At 36.9% G+C, this 27,716-nt stretch overlaps 1 protein-coding gene across 1 annotated transcript in view; it reads right to left on the reverse strand.

Annotated features, from left to right (window-relative positions):
* LOC135473391 (protein unc-13 homolog B-like) overlaps positions 1 to 27,716 on the reverse strand; it is a 185,759-nt gene that overhangs the window by 2,455 nt on the left and 155,588 nt on the right. The window contains 23 exon segments of the mRNA XM_064753241.1: positions 1 to 856; positions 1,868 to 2,027; positions 2,344 to 2,439; positions 3,103 to 3,328; positions 5,239 to 5,304; positions 6,098 to 6,169; positions 6,870 to 6,924; positions 8,070 to 8,231; positions 8,475 to 8,563; positions 8,765 to 8,842; positions 9,374 to 9,451; positions 10,986 to 11,129; positions 11,618 to 11,714; positions 12,070 to 12,196; positions 12,591 to 12,676; positions 14,839 to 15,101; positions 17,510 to 17,599; positions 18,013 to 18,081; positions 18,881 to 19,031; positions 19,668 to 19,765; positions 25,317 to 25,379; positions 26,750 to 26,865; positions 27,452 to 27,579. The exon segment at positions 1 to 856 is cut by the window's left edge and continues 2,455 nt beyond it. Coding sequence (XP_064609311.1) covers positions 571 to 856; positions 1,868 to 2,027; positions 2,344 to 2,439; positions 3,103 to 3,328; positions 5,239 to 5,304; positions 6,098 to 6,169; positions 6,870 to 6,924; positions 8,070 to 8,231; positions 8,475 to 8,563; positions 8,765 to 8,842; positions 9,374 to 9,451; positions 10,986 to 11,129; positions 11,618 to 11,714; positions 12,070 to 12,196; positions 12,591 to 12,676; positions 14,839 to 15,101; positions 17,510 to 17,599; positions 18,013 to 18,081; positions 18,881 to 19,031; positions 19,668 to 19,765; positions 25,317 to 25,379; positions 26,750 to 26,865; positions 27,452 to 27,579 — 2,800 coding nt within the window. The 3' untranslated portion in view covers positions 1 to 570.

A 27,716-nucleotide genomic window follows, 5' to 3' on the forward strand; every position in this document is an offset into this window, starting at 1 on the left:
GGTATCAGATTTCTTCGCACAACATATGCATGCCTATAGCTGGTATGATAACTGTTGAGCAGTGTTCAGGTTCATATAGGAAGTTGAGGAACTATATCTAATTTGATCATGTTCATGGAGAGATACTTATGTCCTCATTCAACTATATAAATCAAACACTTCACCTTGAAAAACAAAACTATTATACCTACATGTACTTATACAATTGTATAAAGCATATTTCCAGCTTATGCACATAAACCAAACCATAAAGAAAATTCATCTGTGGTTTTGAAATGATTGAATCGGCATGTTGATGTACCTGTATGACATGTACGTGAAACATTGTAACATTGCTAGGTACAACTTGCTTGCACTCATATCGAGTAAGTTACCATTTCGATTGTTTCAATATGTCAAATGTTTTGCAACATACATACCAGTAAGCTTTTGTAATCCCAACACTTGCAACTGCAACCATTGCAGTACACTGTGCACTGTGTATCTGGAATGGAGGGTGAGGGGCAGAGGAGAAGGGACAAGCTCAAGACCCTACATAATAGTGGAATCTACCAAGCTTGAATTAACACCTCAACTGATTTCCTCCGGATGGCGACATTCAGACTTTAACTTCACAAATTCTTTCGCAACTTCGTCGTTTGTCCTCTGGGACAAAATCCGCAGAATCGTCCAGCCGGTTTCGTCCAGATGAACACGCCTTCCCAGGTGACACCAGCATGCGCAGCTGCCTTGTTCCACGATGTCGCGCAGCTGCATGACAGCCACCCCGATCAGCCGGTCCTCTCGGGCAAAGCAGTAATCCTTCACGCAGATATGCAGCTCGTACGCATCAGGCTCATCTTCATTTCCCAGGATGCTATGCAGAGAAAACACAGATACCGCCCTCAGGTAAACTTACACCATCTTACAATTTACCACCTTTTGATGACACACTGGCAAAAGTTTTAATCAGCATTGTTTCTTTGTATTTATTTATTTGATTATTGTTAAATGCCGTATTCAATAACTTTTCACTTATACGATTTATTTATTTATTTGATTGGTGTTTTACGCCGTACTCAAGAATATTACACTTATACGACGGCGGCCAGCATTATGGTGGGTGGAAACCGGGCATCACCCGGGGGAAACCCACGGCCATCCGCAGGTTGCTGGCAAACCTTCCCACGTACAGCCAAAGAGGAAGCCAACATGCACTTATACGAGGGCAGTCAGTTTTGTGACAAAACGACACTGGAGCACCCAAGCTCACCACCATCCATGCTATTAACCTTAATATTAACAAACTTTCCTATGTGTGTCATGCACACATGCACGCCATACTGATTGCAGACAAGATGTCTTCAATGATTGTTAAACTTCACTTCACGGACACATGAGCATCACTTACTGCTTTTATTCAAATCCACAAATTCCCTGTCTGTGGGGATATTGAACTACAACAATATTTATATATAGTTTTCTATATTTATTTATTTATTTGATTTGTGCTTTATGCCACACTCAAGAATATTTCACTTATACAACAGCGGCCAGTATTACGGTGGGAGGAAACCCAGCAAAGCTCCTGGGGAAAACCTACAATCACCCGCAGGTTGCTGGGAGACCTTCTCGCGTACTGCCCTGATTCTTTATAAAATCATTCACCATTATTATGGATATAAATAATGTCAAACCCCTTGAACACTAACACTAAACTGAAAGAGGATTTGAAATCACCAGCGTACTGGTACAGTGTATAATAGCTAGGTGACAAACTGGTTTACTGGTTTATCAAAATTAAATGAACTTATACAGTTTTAGGCTTTAATTCATACTTCCTATGATCTTTTGACTTGTGTATATAAGGTGGACAAATGATACTCACAAGTGGAAGGTTTCGTTGAATTTTGGCGACCAGTTGTTACTTTTGGATTTTGTTGAATGTTTTCTCTTCTTGTCGCTAAGATGTGGGCCAATCAAAATGACCTCCACAAATGGTCGAAACATGCTGGCAGTCTGCCATTTGAGGTCATTAGCTGCAACAACTGAGAAAGAAGAAAACAGGAAATTTACAAAGATACAGAGAAAACAGAGCAAACTGACGGCATTCTTATAAAATTATTTGCTTTTAAGCTGAATGTTGCAAAAAGCTCATTATTAGAGGCAAATAAATGTCATAATATTCACGTTTGGTCCTTGAACTTTTTCGAAAAAAAAAAAAAACAACTTCAAGACTCTTTTTTTTAAGATTATTTCTGACTTTCAAAATCAGGCATCAGTCAGTAACTTAGTCGTTGATGTATAGATTGTAATGTCAGTAAATCTTTTCCTGCACAAAACTTGTAATTTGAATGTCCTTACCTTTGACAGTGACCTTGTGCTCTCCTGTACCTGGGTGTGTGAACAGATCCACTTGTATGGAGACTTCACCTACAGGGTCCTCTATACTAGGTTGGTCTGAAACAAACAATTCAAACATGATCCAAAGCACTAATAATAAATGCTGTAGTAAATGATAATTAATTCACCAATTGTGGACGACACAAGCGAATAGCCCAGACTCAATATACTTGTACTAAACATACAGCAAGCCATCTTCTTGTAAATACTGAATACCATATGAAGAAGAAAAATCCAGATAATCGGTATCCATGCCAAAGAATTATTCATGGATCAAACTTGTTTTCTATGTTGATCTGATGGGACATAAAATGAATCTGCACATCAACTTTTTCAACATCGGACAATATTTGAAGTAGTTATTGCATGGAACCCATGACCAATGAGAATGCAATAAACAAGCACAGATCCATCTGATTTCCAAACCCAATCCTATACTCCACAAAGTGAACCTACACCAAAAATTGAACCCAAAATCAAATAATATTTGGAGCAGTTATTTCATGGTCCCAAATTAACTCAATCTAGTTTTGTATTTATTTATTTATTTATTTGATTGGTGTTTTACGCTGTCCTCAAGAATATTTCACTCCTACGACTGCAGGCAGCCAGTCATTGTGGTGGGAGGAAACCGTGCAGAGCCCAGGGGGGTAGCTGGCAGACCTTCAGTTTTGTGGAAGCAAGGTACATGTGTATAAGACTGAGTGTCGGTACACTCACCTTGCTGCGTCTGTGTACTGACAAAGGTCTTGATCAGCGTGTCTGTAGTCTGTGTATACAAGGACAGCGCGTAGCGCAGCGACTGCAGTTCAGGACTCTTATCCAGGAATGTCTTCTTCAAGCCCTGGCCACCCGCATGGAAGTACTGTTTGATTGTGTCCAATGCCATGTCTAGCACCGCACACTGCTTAGGACTTAAGTTTTTCTCCGCTTCTCTTGACATATCCTATAAAAACAGGCAGGAGTAAAAATGAAAACTCATAAAACGTCTTCACCTTTCTGTCTCCAAAAGCATCAGTTCTAAAATATCTCACGGATCATTAAAGACCAACAATCCTCCACCCAAAAGAAAAGGATTAAGACTTCAATTGTGTTAACTTGTTAAAAATTAAAATTTCAAATGCAAGCAATAACAACAAAAAAATATATATATCAAATAATAAAAACTGCAGTTGCAGTTTTGGAAGTACCAAACTGAGATCTTAGAGGCAATCACTGTGAACAATCAGCTCTAAAGATATACATACATAGGCCGTTTCGCTGCGAACGGTTTTGACATGCGTTAGCTGGGACTACAAGGTTAGAAGTTCACTGTGTAACTATAACTATTTTTTTCAAAATAGTAAATATTAAAACAATCCACTATGAATATACAGAATTCAAAGAACATGACAAAAATCATTCACACAAGACAACTGGAGAAAATTTTGACAAAAAGCAAATTTCATGCATACAGCTTGTGCTTGGGTTACCAAGGAAACACTTAAATACTCATGCGGCAAGATATATGGAACGGCATGGACAGCATTCACATAGCCAGTTCCTAGTCAATATGTTGCTTCAGCTCTTGGGTTAATAGCTAAATATTTAATGTTAGAGTGAACACATGGCATGCGACACAAGTAAATGTTAAATTGCCAAGCTGAAGGTACAGCATAGCCTTGCATTCAAATTGGAATTTACTGAAACACTGACATTCACTTCTTCAAAAAAACCCAAAAAAAAACCACAGATGCGAGAAAGTGAAATGTTGGTATACTTAGTACATTATTTAAATTGAAATTTCTCTTTCATTTCAAGGCGAGGGCTTTTGAGAAACATTTTGCACAATTTTACTCAAATGTCAGAACATACGATACCTAATTCCATCCATCTGATTTCTGCCTTCTATTTTGAAATTTTCTGAAGAATCTTTCATACACTGACACACTCTATCCCCATTCATTTTTGTTTTCCAATCACTGTCTCTTTCACTGCAATAACCCTAAAGAATCAGACTCATTCCACCCTTGGGAAGCCTACCTTTTTTGATACAGATCAAAAGCAAAGCCCTAAAGAATTTCAAATTAAAACAGAGCAGCCATCCCAAAGATATAGATGCATCAGTCCAATTTCTCGTTATTTGCAAACTCAAATGCTGTATACTTTTAGCTATTCTGAAAGAATTATCCTCCTTTTGAGCTAATGTTGGAAATGTCCAAAAAGCAACTGGCGTCAAACTAGAATTATTTGAGTTTGTCTTTTTAGGTGACATAAACTGGACGTTCCATGCATCCGAAAATATTAAGAGTGTACCCACAGGAGTAAACTTCCACAGTAGAAGTATTTTTTTTCAGAAAGGTAGGTCCCCAACAGTGCAGAAGAGCACCCAATCAAGGGGAATAACTCATCACCTGTATCATTGGCACGTTCATTGGCATATTGCTAACGTGATTGAAGAAAATCCTTGAAACATCCTCAATCTTTGCTTGTGCATTCCCAGGCAAAGCTAGAAACTGCAAGATTAGTAAACAACCAGAATACAGAAAGATGAAAACAGCAAACATGTTAAAGACAGCAGTTACACACCAAAGCGCTGTGGGGTATGTGTCATAAAAGGGTGTTAATAAAAAACTTCTAGAAAACTGGGATGTCTAACTATTTGAAAGATTTGAGGTTCCTTGGCATTGTACTGTACAATGACTGGGAATATTTTCCCATAAAAATGAAACCTCAGTCAGTGCCAGACATCCAAATTTTCTGTATGACAGTTTCACCAATCACCAAACTCTTCAAGACTACATATATTTGCATGTGGGGGGTGGCAGCCATATTGAAGCAGCTGAGGCTGGCCATTTCAACAGGTCCACAACTTACACTGTTGAAGAGGAAAAACTTGGACATTTCGTCAAAATTAGCACCCTTACCAGCAAAGGGTAAGAACTGGAAATAGAAATTAATGTTAAAATTCTCTGGACAGAGTGTGAGTAAAACTAGATTAACCATTAAAGTTACATGGACAACAATACACCCTTTACCAAAGTTGGTTATCATTAACTGATATATTATCATCATTATTTATTTAATTCATTAACTTATTTGTATGTTAATGTCTTAGGTCAAATTTGACTTCTGCTACAAGATCTCCACAAGGGTGTGGAATTCAAAACAGTGTGCTAAAAGAAACATACCTAGGCAAGAATTCTTACCACTGCAAAAGTGCCTTATACACTGCTTGTGAGTATCGACAAAGGCCTTCAAGTTTCAAATGATGATTTAACATGTAGTGCCCAGTTTGCTGGAAAACCATGCTGTGTTTTGAAAGTTTCAAATTGTTATTAACTGATTATAACTTCAGTGTTTTCCTCCATGGTCAGCACGGAAACATTGAAACAAGTAGTAAACCATAGCAGCGTCCATCACCAATAATGACATACCCATCACAAATCTATTTGATGTCAACCGTCATGCTTCAATGCACCCTTTCCTGTTCAAACCTCATTCGCACATCGTTGAAAATACAGACTGAGTTTCATTATAGAACAATAAAACTTCAGTACCCAATGTTTATATAATTATGACTTACTACTAGCCATACTTTTATACTTCTATATGTTACGTATTTGTTTTTTTTTTTTTACTTATTTGAGTTATTTTTCAAAACTAGTGAATTATTAGGAGAGACCCCAGTATGTGGCTGAAGCCTTTCAGAAGCCGAGTGAGAACTCCTGTATACCTGTCTAGGGTCAGATAAAGGTGGAAGAACAACAGTTTTCTCCATGGTATGCATCACTATCCTCCAGAGTTCCTGTCAAAAGAAAACCAACGCTTAACTGTTAAACACTCTGTGATTAAACTGTTCATATGTAACTTTAATCAAACAGCAAGTGAGGAACTGACGTTTAGCTCAATAATTAACCTCTGATGACAAAAACGCATCTGTACCAACTGTAAAAACAGTGCGGCAAATTTGTTCACTCTGTTACTTCTGTAAGTATTCTGAATGCCAGGCTGGCCAAAAGACAGGAAGATACAATATCAGCCGGGCCAGAAAAAATCACAGCCGTTTTAAATATGTGATTATTCCAAATGGTTCAAACACCAGACTTTGCATATTTCACTTGACTAATACATGTAGTATTTAACAGATGTCAGACACTTTTCAGCAAAAAATTCATATTTCTGAAACCACATGCTTTCATGAAAGTTGTCTACTTGTCTAACTTAAAGTGACGTGTATGAAATATTAATGACTCATGTTTTAAACATTTTGAAAAATTGTGAACTTAAAAATTTATACTTGTCCTATACCATATAGCATCAGCCATCAAAATTTCTGAAAGATGGATAAACTGAATCCATCTTAATATCATTATATATACTTATATATGTAAGTCAGAACAAAAATATAGTAAAGAATCGCGGACATGTACATGGTACATAGGTATTCACTGAAGGTTCAGTTAGTGAGGTTAAGAAGTTAGTAAAGGGAGTTCACTGATACCTACCTTGAGCAACCGTTTCAAAACGGTCTTTTCACAGACTTGAGCAAACATGGACAAGCTGAAGCAAAATAATACATGCGGATTAATGAGCCAGCGCATCACCTTCATCAGTTGTGGCGGCAGGGATGTGGATGGAGATGTGGGGGGGGGGGGGGGGGGGTGGGGAAGGGGGTAGGGGAGGGGTCGATACAGGCACAGTGTTGACATTTCCACAACCAATGACTGTTAAGCAAGTATCTGTGCCAATTCCACGGAAATCCTCCATGCTCTAGCATTTTATCATGAACCTGCATTCTTCCCTATTGTGTTTGTTAATATATATGGAGTAAGGTTATGAAGGAATTGTGGGTTGTTGGGATGGAGGCAAGGGCTTACGTGGGTGAGTAAAGGGCTTGCATAGGTGAGTAAAGGGCTTGCATGGGTGAGTAAAGATGGAGGTAGGTTGAACTGAGTGGCATATTAAAGTCAATGATAAATGGAGCTTCAGTGCTAGTTTTTCATACATACTGTAAAAAACACAGTTTTATCATTTCCATAGTTAGAAATGGAAAGTAGTACATGCTCACAGTCCATTACTATCTCATCTGCATGAGTTTTCTTAAAAATTTTTTGGCGTAAAAACAGCCTACAGGTAAGGAAAACGCCATGGAAGTTTTTTAGATATGATTGGCATTAACTAACCGTGAGCATGATACACAGTGTGGGGAAAGGGAGGTGGCACATCTGGGATATAGAGCTTATGTAATAAAGCATGAGGACAGTTTATGATAAAAGATGTAGGATATATTTCAGAAAAAATTTATTTTTGAAGAAAAAGCATCATATCAGTCTCTCCTTCCAGTTATGATATTCCAAGATGTCCAAATAAATGAGAGCAAATGTTCTACCTTAAGTAATAGCAAGCTTTCATTCATTAGTTAAACCACATGTTAGATTACATTTAAAGATATACAAGTATATATACAAGTAAAATGTTAGATTAGACAAAGATCACCATTTGTGTGGTGTTATGATCTGTGGGGAAAGTTTTCAACGCCATTAACCAATGGAAAGTCCTTAAAAGACAAAATAGTGTCCAACCAAACCATTCCTCATTATATCCATGTGAAATCCAGTTAGAATTTCGCCATCATGCAAGCCAGTAAAATATCCTTGTTAGAGCATCCAATGAGAGACCTGTCCATTACCGTAACCCACACCCACCTTCCATCCAGAAGATCCATAAGAGGGCGCAGCACCATATCTGATTCTTGCTGGATATTTGACCTTTGACTTGGTTGGCTGAGCGACACTTGCCCCGCCCCCTTGACCTTTGACAGGAGTTGACCTAGTTCTTGCATACTTGCTTGGATCTGAGGTTCCAAGCTGTGGAGAAGAAAAGTGCAGGTTTTAAGTATGTAATAACATAGCAAATATACAGCTAGATAACATGCCACGAAATATCATTGTACATCATTAATGCATAACACTTGCCTGAATGTTATAGAAATGTTATTCAACAGTTATCAGGTTTTCTGCTGGGTAGAAAAAGAAGAGCTTGGAAGATAACATTAAATCTCAGTTTTGAAAACACATTTTCAAACTACTTAGATGAACATATTAACTTACCTCTTTGCAAAAATGGTGCTGAGCTCATCCAATACTCCGTTCAACTTCTGCTGCAATTCCTTCAAAATATCTGCTGCATCAGCGTCCAACTAAAGCAGAATAAAATGGCTATTTTGTAACTCACTGACTTCATTCTTAATGCCATATTCTATGCAATTTATTATTGGACAGACTAAATTATAAAGCAAAGCTTGTTTATTTATTAGTGAAAGCCTAGATGTTTTGACGACATAAGAGTTGTCCCCCTTGATCCGCATATGGCAGAGTTATCTCCCCTGGGTGGGCCTTACCTTTTCTCCCCCCATGGATTCAAACACCTTCTCCAGTTGAACTCTTAACTGTTGGATATTGTTCATTAATATACAAGCCTGATAAATGAGAAAAAAAGTATGTATAAATGTAAAAGCACACACATTTCAAAAATATTTGGAAATTTAGCTTTTAGGCCAACAGTAATCATAAAAACATGTGCAGACAATGGGGAACGTGTAAAACTTCTTCCAGCCTCTATCAAAATGGTCCAAAGCTGTGAACTCATTTGTTCTTTCCTTTATTATGTCACAATTATCAGTATATATGTGCTCATAAAACATATAGGAAGTACACACACACACTGCAACATCATAGAAGAAAACAATGCATTCCAAAAAACAAGGTCATTTGGACCTTCCTTGTAGCTCGTTCTCAAGTCTCCCATTGGTACTTTTTTCTCACATGTAAGAGTACACACCTATATTAATATGTTATCATGAAAATGTCATGTTGGAGCACATTTAGATCTATCCATAAATGCATATAACATATATCCATGCCGAGATAGAAAATTAGATTTCAGCCATCTTGACAATGGTATTTTCAGAAAAAAACATAAACCATCTTTCCCTATGTATAATACACACCTCTTTCTGCCTGCCAGTGTATTTTTCAAAATCTCTCCGTACAATATCTGCATAGGCCAGGAGAACTTTATTTACAGTCTGCAATAAAGTAAAGTGAAAATGTAACAAATGTTTCAAATAGGAACAGCAGCACTTTCTTACTGTTGTTTGGAAGCCAGTGTTTCAATTGTTATGAAGTGGTTGACATCATAAAATGTTGGTTAATACAATTACTAGACAAAAGGTGTCAGACATAAAAAAAGCATTGACATGAAGGTTTAGAAGTGATCAGGTAATAGACAATAAAGGTAATCAACAACATGGGCAAATAAAAATAAATGAACAATGAACAAAGGAAGAGAGAAACATAGAGTAGGTACAGGCTAGTGATATTGGACTCTGTCGTTCATTTTCTTTTTTCTGATCTCAGCATTGGGAGGCCGTAGGTTAATGAGATGTATAAGCCTTGGTCACAATTCATTGTGGCTTTATATCACGGCCCAAAGGGCTGCAGATAATTTTTGTGTCTTTCAATGGGGCAGGGTGGTAATGAATGTTTTGGGGGGCTTGCCATTCAATTTTGTGGATAATTCTGTGGGGTTCAGTTATCACTCCACTCACTAACTAAGTAAGTAATAGTAACCACTATGGTTTAACTTCTCTGAAATCATCCCAATCGATTGAGCCCTGAAATCCTTCTTATTATAATCCACTGGTTAAACACCTTCGAGACTTGTTAAATCCTGCCATAATTCTGCCAATATATATGTTGTCAATGTCAAACATATTTTACTCCCAGACTCTCGTGGCAAAAATTTCAGTGAAAGTTGGGCTGAGCAGACAGCTATGTATGCCTGTGTTAGCAATCGAGGGAAAATCAACAGTTCATTTCTTGTGGGCCCTTGCGTTATGAAAATTGTGGTTGTTTTGATTATATGCTGCGACACACAGTGTAGGTTCATATAATACCTAGAGAAAAGGAGCTTAACACAAATAAGATAACAGGTAATAGGTAAAATAACAGGTAACAGATAACAAGATAATAAACACTAAATACGAGGTGATTAATTAACAAAGGTGATAAATGAGCAAAGGAGGTGAGAGGCGCTTTGTAGGGACAGGCTAGTAACATCGGGCTCTGTAAGTATCCTTGTCTACTCTCAGTATTAGGATAGTCATAAATGCATGCTGATGTGATGTACAACTCTTAGTCTCTGGTCAGTGTGCTATTATATTATTTATTATTGATATTTATTATATCTTAACTGAGAGAACTTCATGTAGATTATGCTTCTATCACTGAGGCAGTGACATATATTAAACGGAACACCTCAAAACTTGGATAAAAGAACACAAACCTTTGAGAAAAGTCTGACCCAAGATGTGATCTCACAGACTCTGCCTGTATTGTGACCTCAAATCTTCTACCCATAATGTGATCTCACAGACCCTGCCTGAAGTGTGACCTCAAATCTTCTACCCATAATGTGATCTCACAGACCCTGCCTGAAGTGTTACCTCAAACCTTCTACCAATAATGTGATCTCACTGACTCTGCCTGTATTGTTACCTCAAATCTTCTACCCATATTGTGATCTCACAGATCCTGCCTGAAGTTTAACCTCACACTGACCTTTGCAAAGCGTTTCATGTAACGTTTAACAATCTCAGGGTCGGGACACTCCAACTTTTTTATCACATCAAAGCACTGGTTGAGCTGCGTAAACACGTCCACCACAGACGTCGAAAAGAGGGCGTGCTCGGAACTCTTCTGGAACTGGAGGTAGAAAAACACAGGACACATGAGAACTTGCACAATAAATGAACACAGATATTATTTTTATTATTTATTATGATTTATTGGTCTTCAATGGAAGTTAGACTGTGCAGATGGCACATAAGCTGTGCTAACTGCCTTTTGTCATGAAAACATCACGAAAACTGAGTGTTGGGGAATTTACAATGTCTCTTCTACAGGAAAGAATTTGAACTCTCACCTTTGTTGCTACTGTACATAAAAATCCAAAGTACATGTAGTTCAGTCTAACTTTAGAAAATGTAAGCACTGTAGTCTACTTTTTGCTTGTTATTTCTTATCCCAATCTTATAGCCAGCACATCTACTTAGGTCATCTTTCTTATCCCTGTCTTATAGCCAGCACATCTACTTAGGCCATCTTTCTTGTCCTTATCTTACAGCCAGCACATCTACTTAGCCAATCTTTCTCATACTTATCTAATAGCCATCACATCTACATGTACTTACCCCATCTTTCTTATCCCTATCATAAGCACCATGTAGATACTCCATGGACACATCATCATTCTCATTGAGCCACTGCATCACAAATGGTTCAAACCACCTAGATGAACAGGCAAAATGAGTCAGGCAAAACTGCAGCTAATATAACACAGAGCAGACAGAAGTTCATTACACCCAAGATCATTTCACTTTCAAATGTTTTGTTCGAAAAAAAAAAAAAAAAAAAAACCACAATAACAACAACACTTATTGCAATCATTACAGAATTCAGCAAATTTACAAACATACAGAATTTTTGGCCCACTATAAAACATCACTCGATACAAACTCTGAAACCTGTGAAAGCTCAATTATATTCACTGAAAAAACTTTACAATTTTAAAACACAAATACATGCATATGGTTTTTCAGGATGAGGGTGTGTCAGACAGTGTGAGGACATATGGTACACTTACTGTGGGTACTCGGGAACTGTTCCTTTGACTGGAGGCACATCAGCAATATACTGGTAGTACAGCCACTTGACTTTAAAGTGAAGATTCATGTACTCAGAGCTGATACATGACCGCTCCTTCTCATGTTCTGTGGAAATAAAACAAGATGAAAAACCCCTAAAAATGTCTGTCTAAAAATTGAACAGGAATGAGTTTTAGTCACTAATAATATTTACATTAGGATCACATCAAGAAGAGCTTGATACTAAATTTATTTATATTTCCACTACACATATACCCACAAAATCTAATCAGGAACTTTCTCAACAAGTAATATTTCTTTCTGGGCCTACACTCAATCAGCTTTAATATATAGTCATTCTAAAATATATTTTGACAAACACACAACTACATCCCCATTCTTTCTCTTATTCATATACTCCTTTCATTCTATTTGTCATCTTTATTTCTCCTGTTTTTTTTAAATTATGTAATTATTTTCTGTTTCTTTTCTTTTTTTAATATTGGTTTGTTTAACTCACCTTGTAATGCATAGCACAAGTCTTGAGAAAATAGACACCACATCATGGACGCACTGACCTGGCCCACATTTAACTCTTGAGGAAACCTGATAGAGACGAGATACAAATCATAAGAAAATGGGCATGGTATCCAATGTTTTTAATTAAATTCGACCAACATGCAAAGTACTTTGCATGTTTATTTGAAACTTTTTATCATCATTTTCCATGGGTATTAATTAATATAAAGATAAGCATAAATGTATTAGATTCATGGAGAATATTTGTAATAGATTCATGGAATATACACATATACTGAGAAGGGGCCTCCTTGGTTAGTGTGGTAGCAAGGTGTAATGACCCAGGAGCCTCTCACCAGTGCAATCACTGGGAGTCCAGCTCATGCTGGTATCTTCTCCAGTCGTATGTGGGAAGGTCTGGTAGCGACCTGCAGACAGTTGTGGGTTTCCTCCCACCATAATGTTGGCCAACATTGTATAAATGAAATATTCTTGAGTACGGCATAAAGCACCAATCATATAAATAAATGAACACATTTTTGAGAAGGTCCCTAGATTAACAATACTCAGTGAATGAACAGTGGCATGGTCTTTAAACAACAGCTTCATTACTGACGTGGTTCTGAGGATTTATTCAGATTCAGTGTCTTGTATGTGAACTGCTTTGGAAATTTCAGACTGCTTTCTTTAACACTGTCATAATGTATCAGCCCTATCTGGGGGATTTACCTGGACTCACTAGTTCAATACTGGTGAATACGAGTAGTTCTTCTCACCTAGCCTACCTGAAAAGTCTAGAGGTTTAACTCAAAATCCACAAATATAAGTAATATGAGAAGATCAGAATACTGACTCAATGGCTTCGTAGCAGATTAATTCAGACCCACTGGTTTAATAATGGCATATAGCTTTGAAGATTTACTCAAGACTTACTGGTTTAATACTAGATTGAGGATTTACTCACCGGTTCAATTCTGATGTGCAGTTTTGAGAATTTACTCACTGGTATAACCATCATGTGCAGTTTTGAGAATTTACTCACTGGTATAACAATCATGTGCAGTTTGGAGAATTTACTCACTGGTATAACCATCATGTGCAGTTTGGAGAATTTACTCACTGGTATAACCATCATGTGCAGTTTGGAGAATTTACTCACTGGTATAACAATCATGTGCAGTTTGAGAATTTACTCACTGGTATAACCATCATGTGCAGTTTTGAGAATTCACTCACTGGTATAACAATCATGTGCAGTTTGGAGAATTTACTCACTGGTATAACCATCATGTGCAGTTTGGAGAATTTACTCACTGGTATAACCATCATGTGCAGTTTTGAGAATTTACTCACTGGTATAACCATCATGTGCAGTTTTGAGAATTTACTCACTGGTATAACCATCATGTGCAGTTTGGAGAATTTACTCACTGGTATAACAATCATGTGTAGTTTGGAGAATTTACTCACTGGTATAACCATCATGTGCAGTTTGGAGAATTTACTCACTGGTATAACCATCATGTGCAGTTTGGAGAATTTACTCAGTGGTATAACAATCACGTGAGGTTTGAGGATGTATTCACTGGTTTAATACTGATGTGTAGTGTTGAGGATTTACTCACCGGTTCAATTCTGATGTGTAGTTTGGAGAATTTACTCACTGGTATAACAATCGTGTGCAGTTTTGAGGATTTATTCACTGGTTTAATACTGGCATGTAGTTTTGAGGATTTACTCACCAGTTTAATTCTGGTGTGTAGTTTTGAGCATTTACTCACTGGTTTAATACTCACGTGTAGTTTTGAGCTTTTACTCACCAGTTTAATACCGGTGTGTAGTTTTGAGCATTTACTCACTGGTTTAATACTCGCGTGTAGTTTTGAGCATTTACTCACTGGTTTAATACTCGCGTGTAGTTTTGAGCATTTACTCACCAGTTTAATACCGGTGTGTAGTTTTGAACATTTACTCACCAGTTTAATACTGGTGTGTAGTTTTGAGGATTTACTCACCAGTTTAATACTGGTGTGTAGTTTTGAGCATTTACTCACCAGTTTAATACCGGTGTGTAGTTTTGAGGATTTACTCATCAGTTTAATACCGGTGTGTAGTTTTGAGGATTTACTCACCAGTTTAATACTGGTGTGTAGTTTTGAGCATTTACTCACCAGTTTAATACTGGTGTGTAATTTTGAGCATTTACTCACCAGTTTAATACTGGTGTGTAGTTTTGAGAATTTACTCACTGGTTTAATACTGGCGTGTAGCTGTTCTTGTCCTCCTCTATCATGGACACTATAAGGGCAATGAGCTTGTGCCAGAAGTCCAGGCTCTTGGCATTTGGTCCCTCCTGCTCAGGGTTAGGCAACTCTGAAGGATCTGTCTGGTACTCACGCTGATACATCTCATAGCAGTTGTCAAACAGAAACTGGTAAGTGGACTTCATACAGGCTATCACACAGTCCTTGACCACTGTGCTAGCACGCGGCGGACTGGTCAGTTCCTGTACCTATAGGTAAAAGTCTCAGCGATCAGTCACAAACATATTAACACTGCATGCCGTCATATATTTTTAGTGATTAATTCTCAGGCCTATTCTACATGTACCTGTTCAACAAATCATTACTGGGTTTGTCTGTTAGAATATCGTAATGTAAAACTATTATTTGAATCAAACGGAAAAGAAAAACTGATTTACAAAGTGTCATGGAGGTAAGATGAAGGCTGTGTTCCATATCATAAATTACATTCACTGAACTTTATGCTAAACGTGATTAATGAAACAGATTTACGATGGAACTTTTTTTCTGTATTAATTTCATTTTTGTTTCATCATCTCTCCTTTTTTTGCATTGTGCCAATTCATAAGGCTTTGTTAATCTTCCTCAATTACAAATTGTAATTTCCAAACAAATGAGTTAGTCATTAAATTCAAATTTGCCAGTTTTTTTTAATATAAGCAGCTCTTTGTTAGCAGGTGCAGAACATTGCATATAGTTATTTTTGGCAGAAGTGAATATTCAAGTCATTAACAATAATAAAGCCCACGCAGATAAGAAAACAAGAAGAGGAAACTTATGGCAAATTATTTCGTAAGTCAAACATATCGCATAAATGCTTTTAAACTGAAAGAATTGAAGAGAATGAACGTAACAGCTAGTAACTGATAATATATGCAATAGTGCAAAAGTAGTTGTGTTACTAGGGGCATGGTAGAGTTATATACAAGGAGACTCTAGGATACCAGATATGTTACCATAGTTACGCATGATTGGCATTCAGTGACATCTTAACATCATCATCATCAAGGTCTTCACCACTTGACACACGGACCGCTGAATCAGCATCACACGTCAAACATGCAAAACATCCTCTTTTCATTGGCTACACTGGCAATATTCTACCACTAATACACTTCAAGTTGAACTTATCAGCAAAACCATCACATACAATGTATTTCTTGGTAGTAATTATCGTAATTATCTCCTCATATCATAATACAGCTGTACATTCATTTTGGCCCTGTTATTATGTGCACATGATAGAAAAAAAATATGATTGGTTAATAATGTATCTTATGTCTTATGGTTTCTTTTCAGGGTTCATTCTGTCACTTTCCATAACCAAATTTCAGGGACTTTTTTTTCTTTTTTTACTTCAAGGCCGACAAAAAGATTGTCACTAATCTTGAAATTTACCAATAAAACACAGATTTCTAATTAGTTTAAAAATGTTTAAAGTTGTATCACATGTGTACCACTGATCTTGCAACAGCACAGCTTGCATATACATGTTACAGAGTAAAAAATCAATGTTTGGGAACAACCTGCCATATTACCTGTACTTAAAACTCAAGTACTTCTCAAGGACCTGGCTAATTTTTCAAGGTGTGTCAAGGCTAAAACAAAATTTGTCTCATGGTGTCAATTCCAAAATGGTTGACAAAGCATTACACTTCTCACATTCCACTCATTCTATGAATTCACATTCTCAATGCAAAACTTTCTGTCTCGCGTAGTTTTAGAGAACGTATACTTTCTGATTTTCTCTAAACATTCTGGTTTTGACCTGAGCTCACTTTTTCCAAATAACTCCACTCAAACATATGCTTGTTATGAAAACTTTGACAAATGCGACTTGATAAAGATAAAGTTTTAACACCCTTCTGGAACAAGAATCCTCCCTACAAATTTGAGCTGTCACCAGTAATTGATGTTTGTGTACATGAATGTTCTGGTCTTTACCTATATGAACATGTGCCTTATCACCCTGAGTGTGAGCAGATGTCAAGGATTTAGGCCAGATTAAAGTCAGATATGCAACACAGACAATAACAACAAATGCTAAATTCAGAAAGTCATGCTAAGGGTGTTAATCGAAATATAAAAGCGATGATAAAGAAAACCACATATTAAAGTGTGTTAGCAGTTTATGATGGGCTGTCTGTGTTCGTCAAAATACACATACATGTATACTTAGACTGATCTGAATGAAGTGGTTAGTTTGTTAGTGCTTTTATACACAAATACAACAGAAAGTGCCGTTAATCGTGAAGTGATGTGCGTAATAAAGCATAATTAACAAAAACTGACAAAATATCAACGTTGTGAAAATTGAACTGGTACAACTGAATCTGCAAAAGATGTTCGTTAATCGTGAAGTGCTGTGCGTAATAAAGCATAATTAACAAAAACTGACAAAATATCAACATTGTGGAAATTGAACTGGTACAACAGAATTTGCAAAAGATGTCAAAAACAGCCAAAATTCAGAGAGATCCGGTTTTGCGAAGGGGAAAAAAAAAAAAAAAAAAAAAAAAAAAAAAGAAAGGTGGAGAAAAGAACTGGTATCCTAGGCCTCTTGAAATAACTGTACCTTTTTGGCCTGTGCCCCTAACAGATTCTTATAGCCAAGTACCTTCATTCTAAAGAAGGTTATGCTAGTGAGAAGGTCCACTGTTGACTTCAGGTCTTGAAGCCGCGCTGGATCGGAGGCTGGGAAGTTGTTCTGGACAAAAATTAAAGGGAAACATATCGTAATTATCTCCTCATATCATAATACAGCTGTACATTCATTTTGGCCCTGTTATTATGTGCACATGATAGAAAAAAAATATGATTGGTTAATAATGTATCTACAGGTCACTACGTTCAACAAACATTCACTGAGTAATAAACATTGGTCAGAATACATAACTGTGTAAAATAATTTTCATTAAGTCACAAAAATTATTGCTCCATTGGTTTGTTGTGGATGACCTCTTATCCTTATACAAATTTGTTCATTTAATGCTAAAAAAAAAAAATAACTCTAAATTTAGAGGCTTAAATGTTCTCACAAGTAGTGGTACATTCTGCTTCTTACAGCAAGACAAAAACAGAGTGGTAGATGCACAGGTATCTCTTACAACAAGCCCTTACCCGATACAAAGACAGGTCTATTCGTAAGGAGTTATGAAGCTGATCCAGCAACTTCACAAACTTCTCTTTCTGAAATGGCAGAAAAATTAACACAACTGTTAATACAACATGCATATACTTGTAACTCAACTGTCTTTGCAAAAGTAACATACCTGTATGCTTAGCCAACGGATTCCTTGAAACAAAACATAACTTTTTCTCAAATCATGATGATGTTGAAGTTGAGACAATGCAATGCCAGTGATACATGCAGCTGTATCTTTGTTCATTTACGAAAATCAACAAGAAACAACAGATCTTGAGTTTTAGTCTAGAAACTTTGGTCGGCAGTATAAACATCACAACTAAAATTAGTAGTATGACTGAAAGGACGACAATTAGAAACCTTTATTTAAAGAGCGTACATTTAACTGTGCGTGTACATGGGGACATACACGTATCTTCTTATATCACCCAGGAGCCTCCCACAATGTGGTTGCTGGGAGTTCAAGTCCAGCTCATGCTGGCTTCCTCTCCAGCCGTACATGGGAAGATCTGCCAACAACCTACATATGGTTGTGGGTTTGCTCTGGGCTCTGCCCTGTTTCTTCCCACCACAATGCTGGCCACCATTGTATACATGAAATATTCTGGAGTAAGGTTTAAAACACCAGTTAAATAAAATAATCTTCTTGGCTGGTATCTTGCCATGACATGACTGAAACATTGAAGATATGGCATTAAGCCCAAATCATTCATTCATTTATTCTTGACTGGTGTTAGTATTTCATTTACAATTAAGAAGGCACTCTAAGAATAACAGATGAAAGAAGTTTGGTGTGATTTACAGCTTACATAACTGGGGGAGAAGTTAACACTGGAGGCTTACCCCAAAGTTTGAGGCGGAGAACCGATCACTGGCTGACACGGCAGTGGTTGCAGTCGTATGTGCATAGAAGGCATTTATATTAGCTAATAATGTACTCATCACCGCAGGCACTCCAGGACACATGTACTTTGTGGAGAGACATGAAAAGTGACTGAAACACAAAACAAAACTTGTTACCTCTGATACTGCACAATGACTATCGTTAATAACCATAAATTTCGTCCATAACTAACTTGCGCAGTTTTTCCTGATTTTGAGAATTCTACTGATTTTAGAAAGACGTTTTGAGGTTTGATTGGATCATGGGATGATATTCTACTGGAAAGTTGTAACTTTCTGCACCAAAAATAATGTTTTTGACATTTATTCTCCTCCAAAAATGCACTTTTGTGGGCGAAATTTTAGGTCATTTATTAAAGGGTAACTCTCATCAAAATACACTGATAAATCACTACTAACACTTTATACCAAGAACATGAAGGAAACACATGTTATAAGATACAGTTTTAATTAACATAAAAGCTGAGAACATTTTCAGAGAGAAGACTCAAGAAAACTGAACGCATAAAATTTAACATGGCTATTACATTCAACAATTAATGGAATTTGTTACCTAACATTTTTAAAATACTGTTTTCGGAAACTCGTGACTGATGTAGTCAGAGAATAGACATCAAAAAGCACTGGATAAAAGGCAAAGACTATGAAGATCTTCCCCAACACATGTACTTAAGAATGTAACCCAGTCCATTTCATTAAAAATGGTGCCTTTGCTGGATAGACTTACGTCATGGCTTGATAAATAGATTCTATCCCATATCGCATGGCAAACTCGTCCACAATTTCTTGTGAAGGCTCATCAAAATAGACTTTCCAGGCTTCATCCTGTAACAGGGAAATGGTCAAAGTAACTGTAGATTTAGATGATGACACAAATATTATATGTAATAATGCAACTTTTCATCGGAGTAAAATGAACCTGATAAGCAGAGTAAGTGTAACATTCACAGAAACCGGATTCAACTGATTCATCCTGTGGTCATTCAAGGATGAATAATGCTATTATACACTTTTCATCAGAGTAATATGAGCCTGATAAGCAGAATAAGTGTAACATTCGCAGAAACCGGATTCAACTGATTCATCTTGTGATCATTCAAGGATGCATAATGCTATCAGACACTTTTCATTGGAGTAAAATGAACCTGATAAGCAGAGTAAGTGTAACATTCGCAGAATCCGGATTCAACTGATTCATCTTGTGATCATTCAAGGATGCATAATGCTATCAGACACTTTTCATTGGAGTAAAATGAACCTGATAAGCAGAGTAAGTGTAACATTCACAGAAACCGGATTCAACTGATTCATCCTGTGGTCATTCAAGGATGAATAATGCTATTATACACTTTTCATCAGAGTAATATGAGCCTGATAAGCAGAGTAAGTGTAACATTCGCAGAAACCGGATTCAACTGATTCATCTTGTGATCATTCAAGGATGCATAATGCTATCAGACACTTTTCATCAGAGTAATATGAGTCTGATAAGCAGAGTAAGTGTAACATTCGCAGAATCTGGATTCAACTGATTCATCTTGTGATCATTCAAGGATGCATAATGCTATCAGACACTTTTCACCAGAGTAATATGAGTCTGATAAGCAGAGTAAGTGTAACATTCGCAGAAACCGGATTCAACTGATTCATCTTGTGATCATTCAAGGATGCATAATGCTATCAGACACTTTTCATCGGAGTAATATGAACCTGATAAGCAGAATAAGTGTAACATTCGCAGAAACTGGATTCAACTGATTCATCTTGTGATCATTCAAGGATGCATCATGCTATCAGACACTTTTCATCGGAGTAATATGAACCTGATAAGCAGAATAAGTGTAACATTCGCAGAAACCGGATTCAACTGATTCATCTTGTGATCATTCAAGGATGCATAATGCTATCATACACTTTTCATCGGAGTAATATGAACCTGATAAGCAGAGTAAGTGTAACATTCAGAGAAACTGGATTCAACTGATTCATCCTGTGGTCATTCAAGGATGAATAATGCCATTATACACTTTTCATCAGAGTAATATGAGCCTGATAAGCAGAGTAAGTGTAACATTCACAGAAACCGGATTCAACTGATTCATCTTGTGATCATTCAAGGATGCATAATGCTATCAGACACTTTTCATCGGAGTAATATGAATCTGATAAGCAGAGTAAGTGTAACATTCGCAGAATCTGGATTCAACTGATTCATCTTGTGATCATTCAAGGATGCATAATGCTATCAGACACTTTTCACCGGAGTGATATGAGTCTGATAAGCAGAGTAAGTGTAACATTCACAGAAACCGGATTCAACTGATTCATCTTGTGATCATTCAAGGATGCATAATGCTATCAGAAACTTTTCATCGGAGTAATATGAACCTGATAAGCAGAATAAGTGTAACATTCGCAGAAACCGGATTCAACTGATTCATCTTGTGATCATTCAAGGATGCATAATGCTATCAGACACTTTTCATCGGAGTAATATGAACCTGATAAGCAGAGTAAGTGTAACATTCGCAGAATCCGGATTCAACTGATTCATCTTGTGATCATTCAAGGATGCATAATGCTATCAGACACTTTTCATCGGAGTAATATGAACCTGATACGCAGAGTAAGTGTAACATTCGCAGAAACCGGATTCAACTGATTCATCTTGTGATCATTCAAGGATGGATAATGCTATCAGACACTTTTCATCGGAGTAATATGAGCCTGATAAGCAGAATAAGTGTAACATTCGCAGAAACCGGATTCAACTGATTCATCTTGTGATCATTCAAGGATGCATAATGCTATCAGACACTTTTCATCGGAGTAATATGAACCTGATAAGCAGAATAAGTGTAACATTCGCAGAAACCGGATTCAACTGATTCATCTTGTGATCATTCAAGGATGCATAATGCTATCAGACACTTTTCATCGGAGTAATATGAACCTGATAAGCAGAGTAAGTGTAACATTCGCAGAATCCGGATTCAACTGATTCATCTTGTGATCATTCAAGGATGCATAATGCTATCAGACACTTTTCATCGGAGTAATATGAACCTGATACGCAGAGTAAGTGTAACATTCGCAGAAACCGGATTCAACTGATTCATCTTGTGATCATTCAAGGATGGATAATGCTATCAGACACTTTTCATCGGAGTAATATGAGCCTGATAAGCAGAATAAGTGTAACATTCGCAGAAACCGGATTCAACTGATTCATCTTGTGTTCATTCAAGGATGCATAATGCTATCAGACACTTTTCATCGGAGTAATATGAACCTGATAAGCAGAATAAGTGTAACATTCGCAGAAACTGGATTCAACTGATTCATCTTGTGATCATTCAAGGATGCATAATGCTATCAGACACTTTTCATCAGAGTAATATGAACCTGATAAGCAGAATAAGTGTAACATTCGCAGAAACCGGATTCAACTGATTCATCTTGTGATCATTCAAGGATGCATAATGCTATCAGACACTTTTCATCGGAGTAATATGAACCTGATAAGCAGAATAAGTGTAACATTAGCAGAATCCGGATTCAACTGATTCATCTTGTGATCATTCAAGGATGCATAATGCTATCAGACACTTTTCATCGGAGTAATATGAACCTGATAAGCAGAATAAGTGTAACATTCGCAGAATCCGGATTCAACTGATTCATCTTGTGATCATTCAAGGATGCATAATGCTATCATGCATGTCAAACAAAATGTATCCATGGATCAGAATTTAATGATAAATCTATTAATGATGAATCAAAATCAAGACTGTTCAAAAATCGTTGTTAACAAACAGGCACACTGACATGACATAATTCGTCGTGGAAATCCCTGTATAACCATGGAAGGGAAATCAATCTGATACATTTAGCATTCATGTACATGTACCTTGGAGCTGTTAAACACTGTGATGACAACAGCAACCTGAGACAAAATTAATGGCTTTTGTTCTGGCATCATCAATAATTATGAAGATAATCATCACACTTGTATCAGATTACCAGTGTCTACTTGCATGAAAACCAGCACCTGCCTCCTACACACTCATGCTTTACATCTAATTAACACAGCCAGTCAGACTGAGATCATACAAACATTCCCATGAGCCAGCTAACGTAATTGTGGGCAATATTGTGATATCACTTAACCACAATTTAAAGTTATTATATTGCATAGTCATATTTCCAGAGAAATATAAAAATATATAAAAAAAATATAGAATCATGATAATGTACATCTATAACGATTATGTAATGTACAAAAACATACTAGAATCATCCAGTCAAGCATAAGCTTTTGAATTCACCATACTAGAATTTATGACATTAACACCAATTCTTTTATGACATGTACTAAATTAAAATGTAATATTTTCTCAAATTTGAAATCTGATAAGAACTAATAGGATTAATGAGAAGATGAAAATATTATTGTGTAACGTCGATTGGAAAATAAAACCCTACTTATATGTATACAAATTTTCCATTTCCAAATTACTGCTAATTTTGTATCACATTAAACTGATTTGTAAGAACTTCATGCATATATTTGAACTTATACATGTACGAAACCAAGTCATTTCCAGAAATGTACAATTTCAGAAAAAAAATGCAGACAAATCTTTAATAAAAAGACATATGATATGTTTACACTGAAACTGTCTGGGTCTGCAACATGTCAAGGATATGTTTATACTGAAATTGTCTGGCTCTGCAACATGTCGGGGATACACTGAAACTGTCTGCCTCTGCAACATGTTAAGGACAGTAAACATGTGGTTTATCACAGAAGGAAGCGGTACCGATGACATTTGCATGACAGCAGGCTTCTATCAATCATACCCAATGTCTGTTGCTAAGCTATGCAAATAGTCGAGCTTACTGTATATTAGCTAGTAACAGCTAGAAGCTTTGGGTGATAATTACAGAGTTTGGTATACTCAGTAAGAAATGGCCCAACACGGCAATGAACCTGTGTACGTATGTGCAATCTCCAGGATAACCAAGCCCTATTATCGTGGCAATGAACCTAGGTGCATGTGTACATATGAGCAAATCTCCAGGATAACCAAGCCCTATTATCGTGGCAATGAACCTAGGTGCATGGGTAAGTATGTGCAAATCTCCAGGATAACCAAGCCCTATTATCGCGGCAATGAACCTAGGGGCATGTGTACGTATGTGCAAATCTCCAGGATAACCAAGCCCTATTATCGTGGCAATGAACCTAGGAGCATGTGTAAGTATGTGCAATCTCCAGGATAACCAAGCCCTATTAACCTGGCAATGAACCTAGGTGCATTTGTACGTATGTGCAAATCTCCAGGATAACCAAGCCCTATTATTGTGGCAATGAACCTAGGTGCATGTGTACGTATGTGCAAATCTCCAGGATAACCAAGCCCTATTATCGTGGCAATGAACCTAGGTGCATTTGTACGTATGTGCAAATCTCCAGGATAACCAAGCCCTATTATCGTGGCAATGAACCTAGGGGCATGTGTATGTATGTGCAATCTCCTGGATAACCAAGCCCTATTATCGTGGCAATGAACCTAGGGGCATGTGTACGTATGTGCAATCTCCAGGATAACCAAGCCCTATTATCGTGGCAATGAACCTAGGTGCATTTGTACGTATGTGCAAATCTCCTGGATAACCAAGCCCTATTATCGTGGCAATGAACCTAGGGGCATGTGTATGTATGTGCAATCTCCTGGATAACCAAGCCCTATTATCGTGGCAATGAACCTAGGGGCATGTGTACGTATGTGCAAATCTCCTGGATAACCAAGCCCTATTATCCTGGCAATGAACCTAGGTGCATTTGTACGTATGTGCAAATCTCCAGGATAACCAAGCCCTATTATCCTGGCAATGAACATAGGGGCATGTGTACATATGTGCAATCTCCAGGGTAACCAAGCCCTATTATTGTACATGTACACAATGATCAAGGTATCTGGATTTATAAGGAATAAAGGGTTAAGGTTCAGTTTGACTAGTTGAAGCTTCGTTCAATAATGTTAAAAAAATAATGCACTTGATCAAACCTTTCACTCTTGACTAACTTATCGATTTGGTGGGAGGATTGTGACAGTTCTGCTGATCTAAGAAAGGTGTTTTCGTTTGGAAGGTACATATGTGTACTGATGTAATAATGACAAAAAAGTGAGTTTCCCCAGCAAAAGTGATATTTTATGAGCCATATTTTTTACCCTTCTACAAATGCACTTTGTTTGGCGAATTTTCAGGCAAATATGTTACATGTATGTTATTTTTGAGTACACTGTAATTGATATCAGTGGTCAAAATTATGAATTATGTAAAGAAGAATGATGAAATGTCTACTCACTCCTTTAGCATCCGGTAACTTGACTGTGCCTCCAGACAGCTCTGCTAAATAATGGAACAGGTTCTGCAAGAAGGCAAACATCACAAAATACATGACAGAGTACTTCCAGGTTTTCAGGAAACTGATGTCTGACAGAAATTACATGTACTATACTCAGTTAAAGGCAAATACAAATGAAGTATACATCACATAAAAGACTGTTAAAAACTGTCCAGGAAAATAGTTGGATTTATTATTATATAATTTTTTCTAACCCAGTAAAATGGTGTTAAAACATCTGATTCTACGATGGTTTGCTATGACCCAGAGGGTATCACTGATGTCATATCAATTCTTTTTGCCTGGAATATTTTGTTGCAAGGTCAAATCCACATATGCATTCATAGATCTATATGTTGATGTATTTTGAATGATGAAATGTAGCAGTCTTATGCAAATTAAGTTGCAAAAACCTTATGTGACATCACCGTTCCAAATGTGGTCAGAAAAGGCCACCATAGAATAAAATATTCAAATGCATTTTACTAGGTCAAACAAATTATAAAAAAAAATAGATCCAACCCTGTCCCTAGACAGTTTTTAATGGTCTTTCGTCCCATATATACTTCATTTTGGTGTTGTAGCTGCCTTTAAATAGTAAATTCTGTAAGAGAACATTTCTCCCAGTATGGAAAGCTGTAGACTATCAAGCCAAAAAGAGATCTCATTGATCAAAGCTTAAGGCATGGTCACCCTGTAATCAATTTGATATACGTAACAAGTATAAATGATTTCCTGACATAGCAAATATGAAAGCGTAAAAATTTACCAGCAGATGAATATTTTATTTATTTTGAATCATGAAAAGGGTACACAGTTTACCCGTCTCCTTAAATCTGGAGCGGTTTCTCGAAGGCTACTTTATGACGGTCTTACACTTAAGATTATTAACCTATTAAATTATTAATCATTAATCCTAAAACTGAAGATGACAACCTTGACAGAGTGTAAATTTTGAACCAAGTATGAAGTTGTATCCGTCTGGATGTAGCTATGACAACGGGCAAACATGGCCGACAAATACTGTGATAAGGGCATGAACTGCAATTGTTCAGTAACCTAGGTGTACCTGGAAATTGACAAAGGAAGAATTCATACCCTGTACCGATTTTTATCAACTCTTTAGTTGGTTTTTGTCTGCACATTGGTGCATAAAAATTCTGTGTTATTTTTGTAATTGAAAATTTCCCTGATGTATGTAGATCACCATAGTTATGAATGCCGTGGACGAATTTAAAACATCCTTTATGAAAATGAAGTACGAGAAAAGTCAGTCTGTCATAAATATAGTAGGCTGCTGTACCTTTACGATACTTTTGATAGACTGATTGGTTTTACATGCCAGTATACTTCTGAGAATCGGCCCCCAGCTGGTGGCAATGTTGTTTACTCACCTCATGTAAACATGTGTACTGTACATGATAAGGGGCCACTTTTTCCTCACCCTTTATCTCCACACTAATATGTAATCTAATAGCACCAGATACAGCAGATTTGTCCGTCCGTTTCTCTGAAAACCAAAAAAAGCACAGTGTATTTATTCGATAAGTCACTGAATGCCGCACTCCCTTCATAGTTTGAAGAAGAAACTTTGGTAATTAACCACTGGTCTAAGGCAAGAACAAGACCCCAGACATTTTAGTGGCAGGGGGGCAACTCAAGGGTCCCAAGGCTTCTAAAATATCATTTTTGGTGGGGAACCTAAATAAAAAGTAAAATGGACCACAAAAGCAACCCAAAAGGTTTGCAGAAAGTGTGCTGAACAGCATGTTTTGTCAATATCTTAATGACAGAAATGATGTTAAACAAATCTGCTGTAATTTTTCTACCTTTTCTCATGTTTGCAAGGTGTTAAAGCATATACTGAAGTCAGAAATTCTGTGCAGAGTGATAAAATTACACTTTTTGTGAAGCCCTGAAATTGGCCAATTCAACCAATCCAGTTTTGTTTCCAAAATCTACTTATAAATATAGATAAATTGCACTGAAATTTGCTCTTTCATATGTGAAAAGATTGATGAATTAGGGTAACACAAAAAAAAAAATTTATAAGATGTTAAAAGTTTCACATTATGTACATAATTAGATGTGCTCACCCAAATTGTACCAGACATCCATCTCTCCACTCAATGTTCGCACCTCAATGATCGTCTGACCTAGAAAGTCATCTGACTCTCGGGTTAACTTTTGTCGTAACTTTGATTTCAAATCATTATCTTCATCCCTGTAAACATAACCAATATTTGTCAGTAATTATAAAATTATTATTTTATTAAAGGTACTCATGACACTTTATACAAATGAGAACGATTAACTGTCATCAGCAATTCTGCACATTTGTTAAATTTGTCAATGTCCGTC

This window comes from Liolophura sinensis, chromosome 8 (genome assembly GCF_032854445.1).
Source record: "Liolophura sinensis isolate JHLJ2023 chromosome 8, CUHK_Ljap_v2, whole genome shotgun sequence".
Taxonomy (NCBI): domain Eukaryota; kingdom Metazoa; phylum Mollusca; class Polyplacophora; order Chitonida; family Chitonidae; genus Liolophura; species Liolophura sinensis.